The sequence below is a fragment of the Notolepis coatsorum genome (genome assembly GCF_963971535.1).
Source record: "Notolepis coatsorum genome assembly, chromosome: 2".
Classification (NCBI taxonomy): Eukaryota; Metazoa; Chordata; class Actinopteri; order Aulopiformes; family Paralepididae; genus Notolepis; species Notolepis coatsorum.
In genome coordinates this window covers 217951983-217967133 of record NC_140166.1, presented here as the reverse complement: position 1 = coordinate 217967133, position 15151 = coordinate 217951983, and the positions used below count along the sequence as shown (strand labels likewise).

Genomic DNA, 15151 nt, shown 5'->3' with positions numbered 1-15151 from the left:
CTTGCCCCACAATCGTGGAATGAACTACCCACCCCAGTTAGGACAGCCGAATCCCGTCCAATCTTTCGCCGTCGACTAAAGACGCACTTCTTCAACCATTATCTGAAATTATATATATATTTTTTTTTTAATTAAAAAAAATCGAACCCTAACTAACCTTACTGTCATGCACTTGTCCTAATAAACTAACCTACACTGTAACACGCAACACTTTGATGAATATTGTTACTCAGCTGATAGAGTTGTACCCTTCCTGGTGACCTGTCGTACAGAACTTGTAAGTCGCTTTGGATAAAAGCGTCAGCTAAATGACTAATTGTAAATGTAAATGTAAATCACTGGGGACGCCCACTTGGATGCCCTCTTCTGAAATACGTCGCTCGGGTTCTGAAAAAGTTCCCGGTGAAAGAATTACTCCAAGACGCACTAACACCCGCACTAGTCACCACCTGGATTGAATCACAATTGCGATTTATCAAGCCGTACGCTGCACACAGCCTCATACTGTACATCTACATAATATTACATGCACATGCACTTGTTGTGTTTCCCCCGCCCGACTTAAGCTCTAGATATGCTTATGTGTCGGCTGTCGCCGCTACTTTGCGCGTGGCACATGGCTTCTATAGGCCGCCGCGCCTGCAGTACACCGCCCAACCACTAGGGGGTCAGCGCTGCGTCGTGTTGCACTCTCCTCTGTGAAGAGGCACGACATAACGGTGTTGTGGTGAGAGGAATCGTGTTTGTGAGAGGGAAAAGCACAGTTGCGATCACGGCAGCGGCCCCCAGCGCGGGCAGCGGCCGATCGGGGGGCAGCTCTTGCATCGCTCCGCACGGCGGATTGTGTCGCTTGCCGCGCGGTTACGTGTTTTGGCCAGCCGCACGAGGACGCTAAAAACATGCTGCTCTTACACCACCGAGGACTGTTCATCTGAACTATCTTCAACTAGTCCTATCCTGTTCCTCTAAAACACTAAACACAGTTATATTTTGATAAAGACCGCTATAATGACTAAATGACTAATGTTAAAATGACTCCTCTCTCAGAAAGACTAGCTGTTACAACAACATGACTCCTTTCTCAGAAAGACTGTTATAACAACATGACTCCTCTCTCAGAAAGATTGTTATAACAACATGACTCCTGTCTCAGAAAGACTGTTATAACGACATGACTCCTCTCTCAGAAAGACTGTTATAACAACACGACTCCTCTCTCAGAAAGACTGTTATAACAACATGACTCCTCTCTCAGAAAGACTGTTATAACAACATGACTCCTGTCTCAGAAAGACTGTTATAACGACATGACTCCTCTCTCAGAAAGACTGTTATAACGACATGACTCCTCTCTCAGAAAGACTGTTATAACAACATGACTCCTGTCTCAGAAAGACTGTTATAACGACATGACTCCTCTCTCAGAAAAACTGTTACAACAACATGACTCTCTCTCAGAAAGACTGTTATAACAACATGACTCCTCTCTCAGAAAGACTGTTATAACGACACGACTCCTCTCTCAGAAATACAGTTATATTGACATGACTCCTCTCTCAGAAAGACTGTTATAACAACATGACTCCTCTCTCAGAAAGACTGTTATAACTAAATGACTTCTCTCTCAGAAAGACTGTTATAACAACATGACTCCTCTCTCAGAAAGACTGTTATAACAACACGACTCCTCTCTCAGAAAGACTGTTATAACAACATGACTCCTCTCTCAGACAGACTGTTATAACAAGATGACTCCTCTCTAAGTCCCCCAACGCATTCCCCTCTTTACCCGATTTGCTCCGGCTGGCGTTTCGTCGCCGGGTGTTGCTATGGCAACCTCCTCGTTCTCCGCGGCGGTGGCTCTGGTTGCCGGGTTACGGTGGTTGCTAAGGATGGCCTTCAGGCGTCTGCCATTTCCTGACGGAGCGAAAGAGAGCGAGGGGAAAAACAGCATAGAGAGAGAGAGAGAGAGGAGAGAGAGAGAGAGAGAGAGAGAGAGAGAGAGAGAGAGAGAGAGAGAGAGAGAGAGAGAGAGAGAGAGAGAGATAAGAATCTAAGAAAGACTCTGACAAAGTACAGACTGAGTGACCATGGTTTGGCGATAGAGAAGGGCAGACACAGACAGACCTGGCTGCCCAGAGAGGAGAGGTTGTGCTGTATTTGTGATGAGGGGAGCCATAGAGACAGAACTACACTTCCTAACACAATGTGAAAATTATAGAAATATTAGGGAGGAATTCTTTCCAAAAATTTAAATAATTTTCCCAGAATTTCAAAGTATGACAGAAGTGCAGAAATTGCCATTCCTCCTGGGGGAACAGAAAGAATGTGCAGTTTTAGCTGCAAAATATGTCAATTCATGTCACAAGAAAAGGGACAACCAGTAGGACATATATACTGTATATACATATACCATGTTTTACTCACTGCACCATCTCCTTTATTTCTTTGATCTTGTTCTGTTGATATTGTTGTTGTATTGTATAATGTTGTTTGCTGTTTATGTCATAATTGTGCTTTGGCAACATTTGTGAAATTTCATGCCAATAAAGCTTTTTGAATTGAATTGAGAGAGAGAGAGAGAGAGAGAGACAGAGACAGAGACACAGAGAGAGAGAGAGAGAGAGAGAGAGAGAGAGAGAGAGAGAGAGAGAGAGAGAGAGAGAGAGAGAGAGAGAGAGAGAGAGAGAGAGAGAGAGAGAGAGAGAGACGGTCAAGTAACATAAATCAAGTCAGCACTTTAACTGTAGCTCTGACACAGAGAACATCTGAGGTGATACAGATCACAAGTTCTGTTTCTCACGCGATGTTACCTGCACGACACGTGACAGCGCCTGTCTCGGAAGGAAGCGCCGATCATTTGCGTTGCTAGGCGAGACCTCAACAGGAGGCTTGGAATGCAGCCGTTGTAAACACACACAAAAATACCCAAATACAACGTACACACATGGACACACGTACACACAGTCATGGACACACGTACACACATGGACATGCGTGCACTAACTGCAAACGCAATACCCACCCCGACCACCCACTATAAAGACACACATCACAGAACACATGCAGGGAATCTTATCGCAGAAGACTTATGAGTCCTTCTTTCTGTTCACCAGTCAAAACATTACATTTATGCTCACTGTACTGTACAGTACATTGCATGAACTCAATCACACCGTATTTCCTGCTTAAACCCTCCAAGACCTGGGGTTTCATCTTTCAGAGGCTGCAGCGTCTCTAGAGCAAATATGTATCATATGAGGCTAGAGACCTTGAGGAATTTGTAAATACCAACGCTGTCACGCTGGCTTACCTGGAAATGGGGATCAATTCCCCTTGATGTCCCTTGACCTTTGACCTCAAGACAACATCTGAATGCCAAAGGGCTCATAGGAACCCACGAGACTCATCTTTACACCCATGTTACCGTACGCTGTGGTCCCATGTAGTTTAGGCTCAGAACCACACAATTATTTGCATGCAGTACAAAGATGCATATGTCTGCTTATGTCTGCATGCTATGGTCCCGAGAAAGTCGTGGAATTGCATAAATTGTGTCTGTAAAGCGGAGAATCTTGTGGATCCAAAGAGGGATCCACAAGGGGGGAAATGTGGGCGATTCCAAAGGAGTCCATACTAGCTGGTAGAGATGTTACACAAAGACATTTCATTTATGTATTTATTTATGTATTTATTTATATATATATATCTCAAACACACAGCTACAATGACATGTGTATTGTGAGGAACTATGGGTACTGTGTGAGTGATATGTGTAGTAGTGAGTGATATGTGTAGTATGGAGTGAGTGATATGTAGGGCTGACCTTCGATTTTTTTTTGGAATTCGAAGCTTCGGGGCCGAGATTCGATTTTAATTCGAAGCTTCGAAAAAAATATATATCAAATTTCTGGCTGCATGTTAGCCTAGCTTAGCACAATGAATGGAACTGGACAGTGCCGGTTAGCCTTTCGGGAGAGGTGTAAGTTGGACAATGCCTAGGCTAACCGGCCATGTCCGCTTCCATTCATTGTGCTAAGCTAGGCTAATGTGCAGCCAGATAGCTTTCTACTGAACGCACAGAGAGGAAACTGGTATCTTATCTTCTTGTCTCTCTCTGGAGAAGACGGTAAGCTAATTTCCCAAAATGTTGGCGTGTTCCTTTAACCTTCTCCAGAATGATGTGGCAACTCTTTTACATATTTTATTCTGGGGGGCGGCAGGGGTCCGTTAGGCCGGGACACCACCTAGTAATCAAAGGGTACCATCAGTACCATCACTGCCAATACGGCCAACGTGCGCGTAAGCAAGGGCACCTAACCCACATGTATGTGTATACCGACTTGCTCCAAGCTAACATTAGCTAGAATACTGTGATACTATCCAACAGGCAGCTGCTGGAAACATATCATTAGGGTTGCATCTGTCCTTGTGAAAATGAAACCATACATGTACATATTCTCCAGAATAATACGGGAAATCCTTTTAAATCCTCCTACGATCCAACCTTGGATCTCGACTGAGTCTCTGAAGAGCACAAGGTTACCCAAGTATTAACCTTCCTTTCATCATTGAATGTGGTCAAAATGTTGTACCCAGAGACTATTTCACCCTTTCTGTGTTTGAGGTCTCATCCTAGACTGTTGCTCCCCTCTGCTGATGTGAGACACTACTGCCACCATATGGCGAGTTGAGGAACTGCAGCCACGACTGGAGGAATCACCAGTGTCAGAATGACCCAATAGCATAAACCTGCAGTGCCGCAGCCCCATACATAGGAGGGGCCTGTACTGTGCGTTGGGGGCCTGTACTGTGTGGTGCACTACTGCGCATGCGAGAAACAAAGTAAAGTAATTCTAATCTAGTCTAAGGATTAAGTTTAGGCCCTCATCCAGAAGAGGTTAAGCTTAGAGTAACAGTCAGGGCTGGTAATCCAATTGATATTCAGTTTAAGATAAAAATTCTAGTCTATATAGACAATTGGTTGCATTGAATGCTTTATTTGGTTACTCCTAATCCAATTGATATTCAGTTTAAGACAAAAATATTTTGGACATTAGGTCCTATTTTCCGTATGTTACTTTATGTTCCGTATGTAACTTTATGTTTCTAGTGTCCTATATTATATGTTACTTTGTTTCTCGCATGTGCAGTAGTGCACCGCACAGTACAGGCCCCCAACGCACAGTACAGCCCCCCAACGCACAGTACAGGCCCCTCCTATGTATGGTGCTGCGGCACTGCAGATATACCCTACTCTCAGAATGACCGCTTTAGAAGAACTCAAGAAGTGGAACAGGGTTCAATGGGGCGTTACCATAGATTTATCTTCAATAAAAGAAAGATGTTTGTACTTGAAATGAAAGCCATTCGAATCCCGAGGTGGTCGTATTCATCCAGCAGCCTGTCCAATTACCAGAGTTGTCTCTTGTGCCGCGATTCCAAATGTATATACATGTAGGTCATTTGAATGTATTTTTAACATTCGGGATGCAAAACACAACCCTCGTAATTTTAAATGACAGGCTGCTGGATGAGGACGCCCACAGCAAATGGTTTCCATACCAAGCTAACATTTTTCTTAGCCTTTTATTTTTAGACTAGGTCTTTGGCAAAAGCCCATGATTCAACTGATTCATCCTGACCCCTCTGCCTGATTCTCCCCGATGATGCGCTCCATTGGAAGCTACCGAAGACACTGAAAAGAACGAAGATGACTCATTCCAAGCTGCGCCGAACGGTTCCTGTGTCCTAAGTAGGCGGGACTTGTACATAGGCGCTCTCGTTAACACTGTGAGATTGGTCTCAAACAAGCTTGTATTGTGCGCCGCTGGGTCTACAGGTCGGGAGATGTTCAGAAGAAATTCAATTTGTAACAGACGGTTCAATATTTATTATTTACCCCAAATTATATGGTAAAGACACAAATATCCACACTCTGTCAAACCCTCTACATCTCATTGGAGAGAATGGGACCTGTGTGTCAATTCTGTTCCTCACATTCACCCATTCACTCACACATTCACACACAGACAGCGGAGGCAACCGTGCAAGGTGCCAACCTGCTCATTGGGAGCAATTAGGGGTTACGTGTCTTCGACACGCTGCCCGGGAGGAGCGGGAATCAAACGGGGAACCTTCAGATTACCAGACGACCGCTCTACCTCCTGAGTCACCACTGCACTGTACAGTGAGATTTTTCAAAGTACGGTTCAGAGCCCAATGCTGGGTCATAGGCACCACGAGCCTGGACTCCAGGGCAGTGTTCTCCTCCCCACACATGGGCTCTACTTGGGCCACGGAGGTACACGTTTCACCCGCAAGGTAAACCTTTAAAATGAAAATGACCGTCATCCCACTAAAAATACACATCTCTCAACCGTCACACGCAAGACTCCCATCAGCCCGATGTGGAAAATAAGACTCCCCCCCCCCCCCCCCTTCTCTCTTTGATCTACCCATCTTTCCTTCCTATCCACATATCCCTCCCCCCATTCCTTCCTGTCCCACCTTTCCATAATATGTCCCCAAATATGTCACATTCCTTTGACCCCCACACCCTTTCCAGTTTTGTATAAAGATGTTCCAAGATCCGGTGAGGAGTCTCTCTTCCCTGGTGTCCTAAGCTAGCCACCTCGTGGAGAGTCATCCAGCCTAACTCTTACTATTTTCTATTGATACTTTGATTGAGTTGATAATACATCGTATTAACCAGGTCTCTTTGGACTGAGTAAGTTATTAGCTTTGGCAATTTTCCACCACACCACCAACCTCTGATCTTCACCCTCCTGATGCTTCATGGACTCACAACTGTAGTTCCTCAACCCTCCTCCCAACCACTCAATCACAGTGAATCAACATCTGGTAGAAACCACTGAAGGACTACATTGAATTTACTAGATTTGGGTCTCAAAGAGGCTGCATGCTAGAGTAGGTCATGGTTAACTAGGGTCTCAAAGAGGCTGCATGCTAGAGTAGGTCATGGTTAACTAGGGTCTCAAACAGGCCTCATGCTAGAGTAGGTCATGGTTAACTAGGGTCTCAAAGAGGCTGCATGCTAGAGTAGGTCATGGTTAACTAGGGTCTCAAAGAGGCTGCATGCTAGAGTAGGTCATGGTTAACTAGGGGCTCAAAGAGGCCTCATGCTAGAGTAGGTCATGGTTAACTAGGGGCTCAAAGAGGCCTCATGCTAGAGTAGGTCATGGTTAACTAGGGTCTCAAAGAGGCTGCATGCTAGAGTAGGTCATGGTTAACTAGGGGCTCAAAGAGGCCTCATGCTAGAGTAGGTCATGGTTAACTAGGGTCTCAAAGAGGCTGCATACTAGAGTAGGTCATGGTTAACTAGGGTCTCAAAGAGGCCTCATGCTAGAGTAGGTCATGGTTAATGTCCCCAAATATGTATATATTTCGTCTTGATGTAAACAAGACGAAAGTCTTTCTTTGGTCTGCATCCCCTTAACAATTGTATGTATTGAGCTGTACTGTACTGTACCCATTCTGCAATCTGTTAATAAACTTTTCAATCAATCAATTCAATCAATCAATAACTAGGGTCTCAAAGAGGCTGCATGCTAGAGTAGGTCATGGTTAACTAGGGTCTCAAAGAGGCTGCATGCTAGAGTAGGTCATGGTTAACTAGGGTCTCATAGAAGCCCTATAGAGGACTGACCTCGCGGTGAGCATGGTGTTCTCCTAGGCTTGGAGCTGCTGCTGGAGCTGGAGGCAGGAGGCCTGGCAGGCTGTGATCCAGTAGCCCAGCGTGAGGAGCCTGAGCTGGGCTTGGGAACGGTCCTGCAAGGGGCTGGGGTCTCCAGGGGGCTCTTACTGCGCCCTCTCTCTCTCTGCTGGGGGGTCTGATCTGGAGAGGACGGAAATATGCAAACCTGTTAACCGTAAAAGTGTGTCTGATAAAAACCTAAGAAAGATCTTATTCCTTATAGGCACCTTTACTGAGACAATGTGGACCCATAATATTGCGTTCAGCTATAATGGGAATCGGCAAATAGGATCAAATCAATACAGTGAGCCATAAGAAGGCGGCACAGTGGTGAGAAACAAAGAGAAGTATAAAGACGGACAAAAAGAAATGGATGGAGAACATTGCAAGTGAAGCAGAAGAAGCTGCAAGGAAACAACAAATGAAGACACTGTACGGTCTTACGAAGGCACTGTGCAACGAGAGACCTAGACAGAGCACAGCAGCAGTACTGGACAAGAATGGCAACCTCATCAGCGGAAAAGATGCAGTGCAGGCAAGGTGGACAGAACACTTCAAGGTAGTACTGAATAGGGAACCACCAGAAAACCCAATAACTGATGAGGAAGAATGTGAACTCACTAACATGATTGGAGAGATTCCTGTACATGAACCAACACTAAGTGAAGTAAAGGAAGTGATTAAAGGACTTCAGAATGGGAAAGCACCAGGAATCGACAACATCACAGCCGAGTTTATTAAAAGCAGACATTGAGTTTTCAGCAAAGAAGGTACATCAATTGTTGGAAAAAATATGGAAGCAGGAGAAGATCCCGAAGAACTGGAAGAGGGGGCTTATCATCAAACTAGCAAAGAAAGGAAACCTCAAAGAATGCAAGAACTCAAGAGGCATCACCCTACTTCCAGTCGTAGGCAAGATACTTGGCAGGATCATCATTGACCGAATCATAATTGGAATTGGCTCACGGCTAAGAAAAGAACAAGCCGGTTACAGAAGAGGAACAACAGAACAAGTATCCATACTGCGGAACATCATTGAGCAAGTAAACGAGTGGCAAGCAACACTCCACCTGAACTTTGTGGATTTTGAAAAGGCTTTCGACTCAGTCCACCATGAAAGCCTATGGCTAATTATGAAGAAATATGGAATCCCAGAGAAGATTGTCCAGATAGTGAAAATATTCTATGAAGACTTCTAGTGTGCAGTAGAAGACCAAGGAGAAATATGCGAGTGGTTTAACATCAACAGCGGTGTCAAACAAGGATGCAACATGTCAGGTTTTTTATTCTTAATGATCATGGATTGGATAATGAGAAGAACAGTTGGACAAGGTGAGAATGGAATCAGATGGAAGTTGACATCAAAACTCGACGATCTGGATTTTGCAGATGATGTAGCATTACTCTCCTCTACCAAACACCAAATCCAGGAAAAAACGACAAGAATGGAGAGAGAAGCCAGACGAGTGGGACTTAAGATGAACACCGGAAAGACAAAAACCATGAGAATTAATGCAAGAAACCATGACAAAATCAACATCAACGATGAAGAGATTGAGGATGTAGACCAATTCACATACTTGGGAGCCACCATCTGTAAAGAGGGAGGGGGTATGAAAGACCTAAAGAACAGACTATCCAAAGCAAGAGGTGCATTCATCAAACTCAAAAAGATCTGGCACTCCAACAGCATCTCAAGAAGAACAAAGCTGAGATTGTACAAAACACTGGTTGTGCCAGTCTTACTGTATGGATGTGAAACATGGAAGATGAACAAGGGAGACAACAAATCAGTCGACGTGTTCCATAACAGATGCCTCAGAAGAATCCTCAAAAATCCAGTGGCAAGACCGCATCAGCACCGTAGACCTACTAGAAAGAGCCGACATGAAGCCGTTGAGCAAGGAAGTGAAGTGGCGAAGATGGAAGATGATAGGACACATACTGAGGCAAGACCACAACAACGACTGCAACATATCAATGACTTGGGCACCAGAAGGGAAAAGAAGAAAAGGAAGACCAAAGACTACCTGGAGACGCACAGTAGAGAAAGAAAGAAAGAAAAGAGGCAGGGTGGAGCTCATGGCCTGAAGCAAGAACAATGGCAGCTGACCGAGAGAAGTGGTTAACACTGTCGCCTCACAACAAGAAGGTCCAGGGTTAGATTCCCGCTTGGGGACCAGGTTGCCGGGTTGCCAGGTACTCAGGTGGGGTATCTCCCGGGCCTTTCTGTGTGGAATTTGCTCTCCCCTTGTGCTCGCAAGGGTTTCCCCTCCACAAAAAGAGATAAACCGAATGGAAAAACATGCAGAACGGATCGCTAACGCTGTCGCGTCCCTGACGAAGACGGACAGGAGCACTTGGATCGGTCCCCGGGTGCGGCCCCACGCCACAACCCATCATATCTGCTCCCTTTGGGGGGGGAAGGACGATGGGATGAGTCAAGCGCAGAGACGAAATTTCATCAGTGACCCAAAAAAAACATTTTCCTATGTGTGTCACCCATCACATGTGTGTGTCGCTGCATGACTATGTTGCAATGTGTACAATGAATAAAGACTTCTTCAAAGTCCAGTTTAATCATAACCCTTTCACTACCACACTACAGGTTAACCTTTCACTACCACACTACAGAAGGTTAACCTTTCACTACCACACTACAGACGGTTAACCTTTCACTACCACACTACAGAAGGTTAACCTTTCACTACCACACTACAGACGGTTAACCTTTCACTACCACACTACAGACGGTTAACCTTTCACTACCACACTACAGAAGGTTAACCTTTCACTACCACACTACAGAAGGTTAACCTTTCACTACCACACTACAGACGGTTAACCTTTCACTACCACACTACAGACGGTTAACCTTTCACTACCACACTACAGAAGGTTAACCTTTCACTACCACACTACAGAAGGTTAACCTTTCACTACCACACTACAGACGGTTAACCTTTCACTACCACACTACAGAAGGTTAACCTTTCACTACCACACTACAGACAGTTAACCCTTTCACTACCACACTACAGACGGTTAACCTTTCACTACCACACTACAGATGGCTACAACCTCTGTAGTGTGGTAGCGAAAGGGTTAACCGTTTTTAGTGTGACAGTGAAAGGGTTAACCATTTGGCTTGTGGCAGTGAAAGGGTTCATCTTAAGAAAAAGACAGCATGGAGTGGTCATAACTAAGATATCAATATATCTATCATATTAAAATCGAGTCTGCCCTCTTGAGAAACTCCTCTGGATGACGTCACCCAGAGGAGTGCAGACCCTGCTGTTTCCTCAACCGTAGTAGAGCCCGACTCCAGGAGAACTGAAGAAATAGTTGACGGAAAGCGTCTGCAGTTCACTAGAGGTCTGCTCTCCTCCGGGTGATGTCATCCAGAGGAGTTTTTCCTCGGCGGGCGGTATGGCCGAGTTCTCCGTGATGACACAGTCTAATGTCCCGTTATCCTCACAGCAGAATGATAGGAGGATTCACATAAAGAAATAGGTGAAATGCCCCTTTAATGTGTATAATGGTTGTTAACCCTCTCCCACCTGTGTGCAGGTGAGTGATCCTCAGAACGCCAGGCTGCTGGCCGGGCTGACCGCTCCACTCCACAGGGTCACCGGAAAGGTCAGAGTTCACCACAGGGGCAGAGGTCACCGGGGTGCTGCCTGTCGCCACTTTGAGCGCTGACCCCAGGAAATGGTTCTTGAGTGACGGAGATAAGAGCCAATCAGCACGCAAAGAGCAAGGAAGGTTAGCAGAAATACAGGTCGGTTGAAATGAACAGTAGAGTTCCACGACGGGCAACACAAGTACTGACAGTCAGTAAGTCAGTCACACTAACACCTGTAGTTGTATCTGCTGATCCCAGATCAGCTGTAGCTGCTGTACTGTATTCTCTGTTGAGTCAGTGTATACCTGATACCAGGGTTGTAGTCGAGTCACTACATCTCGAGTCAGAGTCGAGTCTCGAGTCCCCAGTGTTCGAGTCACCAAAGAAGAGTGGAGTCCGAGTCGAGTCCCTATGTACCCTAGTAACCGATCTCGTATCGCCATCTCTGTGTTGTGTGTTAAACTTGATGTAACCGATCTCGTATCGCCATCTCTGTGTTGTGTGTTAAACTTGATGTAACCGATCTCGTATTGCCATCTCTGTGTTGTGTGTTAAACTTGATGTAACCGATCTCGTGTTGCCATCTCTGCGTTGTGTGTTAAACTTGATGTAACCGATCTCGTGTTGCCATCTCTGTGTTGTGTGTTAAACTTGATGTAACTGATCTCCTGTTGCCATCTCTGTGTTGTGTGTTAAACTTGATGTAACCGATCTCGTGTTGCCATCTCTGCGTTGTGTGTTAAACTTGATGTAACCGATCTCGTATTGCCATCTCTGTGTTGTGTGTTAAACTTGATGTAACCGATCTCGTATTGCCATCTCTGCGTTGTGTGTTAAACTTGATGCCTGAGGGAGAGTCAAACGTGAATTCACTGCTTGGTAACGTGTCTATGTGCCTCTTAAGGGGGAGTGAGTTTACTTGCAGTACCGCTACGTGCCACAGTCACTTCACAACACTTGAAGTCCATCGTGACTGTGGATATTACTCACGATACCTCCGCAACATCTAGTACGAGTCCAAGTCATCGAGGTCGAGTCCACTCCACTCTGGCAGTCAAAGAGCTGACATACACATAAAAAAAGGTCTACATTAAACATAAATGACAGTGTTCACCATTTCAAAGGGGGTTTATTTACTTTGTGACACAATAGCCAAACAAATGCACTAGCCATCAATATCTTATGTCAAATGATTAGGGCCCATTACAATCAAGTATCAATTAACAAGTCCGAGTCCTCGTCTGCACCTTCCGAGTCCGAATGCAGTCAATGCTCGAGTCCAAGTCCGAGTCATCGGTGCTCGAGTCCAAGTCGGAGTCACGAGTCCTGACAATCAGTCCACTGGACCCGAGTACTACAACCCTACTGATGATACAGGCTTCTTCAGCTCAACGGGAAGGTAAACCGTAACTACAACACTGCCTGATGATACAAGCTTCTTCAGCTCAATGGGAAGGTAAACCCTGGCAATACCTGTTGGGTCAGCGCACTGAGCTGTTGTTCCAGCTGAGCCACTCGCTCGGAGGTTGTATCCTCGCCGGGCCCCCCGCCGCCTGATCCCCCCCGGGCCCCGGAGCGCCAGTTCTGCCTCTGTCTGCCAGGATCAGAACCACTTCATTTTAGACCACATCCAATGAAGACACAAGGAATGTAACTTGGTGGAAAGCACAGACACAGCAGTGACATTGACATAGTTACACACACACGCACGCACAAATTCTAAATCAACATTCTAAAAAATGTTATATATTATTTTTTTTATGTGTATTCATTCTGTTTAAACCAATGGAGTTTTTCTTCACAGTTGCAGATAAAGATTAGGCTACACGAATATTATAGTATTAAAAACTGATGAGTTATATTCATTAAAGAAAGTAGATTTAATAAAAAAAACGAATTTCATCAGATTAATCACTTTATTCAAATTGAGGATTTAGTTTGAGGATATTTATAAAAAGAAAATAAATAAATAAATAAAAATTATTTCGAATTTTTTTTTTTTTTTTTTTTAAACGAAGGTTTGAACGTTCGTTCGAAAAAAACCCTGACAAAGTTTGAATTCCAAAAACAGGCTTCGGGAACAGCCGTAGACCTAACACAGTGGTTCTCAACCTCTTTTCACGATGAGTCCAAGGACCTCAAATTGATACATGAGTCCAAGGACCGCATTTGATGAAGATTCTGTCTCGGGGCTCATCTGAGCACATTTCTGTTGTTAAATATGATTAATCCAGAATTCCATAGCTGTCTATTATGGGTGGGCATCATCAGAGGCTGGCCCACAATACGATAGTATCACCATACTAGAGTCACAATATTGTAATATCATGATATTGCGATATAGCAATATATTGCGACTAATTACCTCTTTTCAACTAAAAAGTATGTCCCCAATGGAAGACTTTGTTAACATCTGCAATAAAAATTAACCAATAAGATAACGTTTGTTCACCTCCTTCCAATAATTTCAGTATAAAATGGGATTGTCAAGCCAAAAATGATTTATTCTTTAAAATGTCGGTGTCACTGTATCGATATAATATCGGTGCGCAAAATATCTGCCTATATAGCTGTATGGATTTTCCCCCACCCCTATTGTCTACTCTATACTGTAGCCACAGAGACAACAGTGGAGACAGAGTCACTCTCACTGCTAGTGCATGAAATAGTGACGTTAAAAGCATTCTCAGTTTTCCTGGGGACCCCCTGGAACTCCCCTCAAGGACCCCTGGGAGTCCCCCGGACCCCACGTTGAGAACCACCGACCTAACATATACAGGAGAGACAGCACTGAAAGGAACACGCCAACATTTAGGGACATTTGCCTAGTTTAGCAGCACAATGAATGAATGGAAGCGGACAGTGCTGGTTAGCCTTCAGGAGAGGTGATAGTTGGACAATGCCTCGGCTGACCGGCACTGTCCGCTTCCATTCATTGTGCTAAGATAAAATAAGATATTCCTTTATTGATCCCCTTGGGGAAATTCAGGCATCATAGCAGCACGGGGGAGGGGAGGTACAGGTAGTAGAATAAATACAGGTACAGGTCACAGAATTATAGTACAGTGGAGAAGTAAAAATAAAAATAGAATAAAACAATATACAATATAATTAACTCTGGACATGCGTATATATGGGCAACAAGGTGCGAGATGAGGGTATGTATGCCCTCTGTTATATTTTCCCTACAATAAATATAGTTACAATATATAATTTAATCTAATAAATAATCAAAAAAAAAAGAAATGCTAAAATGCTAAATATATGCAATATATATTCTAATAATCCAATAGTCTAAATCTAATCTAATATATAATCTAAAAATACTAAATGCAAGCTAGGCTAACATGCAGCCAGATAACTTTCTAATGAACGCACAGAGAGGAATCTGTCTCTCTCTGGAGAAGACGGTAAGCTCATTTCCCAAAATGTTGGCGTGTTCCTTGAACATTAAGAGAGTAAATGTATCGACGGTGCGGCCTGTGTTTGACGTGGTGGCAGACAGATAAACCTCTGCGTGGGGAGTCAGTACCAGCAGCTGAACACGTGGTCCAGCCAGACGTACCTCTCCGCCGCCTCCAGCAGCCCCCTCAGACTCTCCGACACCTGGGACACACGCGCCTCCATGTCGCACTGGGCCTGGACCGGGTCACAACCAGACAACACAACACGGTTAGCTTCCACTGAACGGTGACAATGTTACACAGAACTATAGCTTTGCAAGGACTATCGGGTTAAAACTAGGGATGCACGATATATATATATATATATATATATATATATATATATATATATATATATATATATAT

General features: G+C 44.4%; 1 protein-coding gene across 1 annotated transcript in view; it reads right to left on the bottom strand.

Moving 5' to 3' along the window:
* Nucleotides 1–660: 660 nt before the first annotated feature.
* The window catches only part of LOC311248884 (uncharacterized protein), a gene marked incomplete at both ends in the record, with an annotated part of 89740 nt that continues 75249 nt past the window's right edge, over nucleotides 661–15151 (bottom strand). Inside the window, 6 exons of the mRNA XM_084338113.1 lie at nucleotides 661–696; nucleotides 1790–1917; nucleotides 7670–7858; nucleotides 11278–11434; nucleotides 12816–12954; nucleotides 14875–14981. Coding sequence (XP_084194239.1) covers nucleotides 661–696; nucleotides 1790–1917; nucleotides 7670–7858; nucleotides 11278–11434; nucleotides 12816–12954; nucleotides 14875–14981 — 756 coding nt within the window. The remainder of the gene's footprint in view (nucleotides 697–1789; nucleotides 1918–7669; nucleotides 7859–11277; nucleotides 11435–12815; nucleotides 12955–14874; nucleotides 14982–15151) is intronic.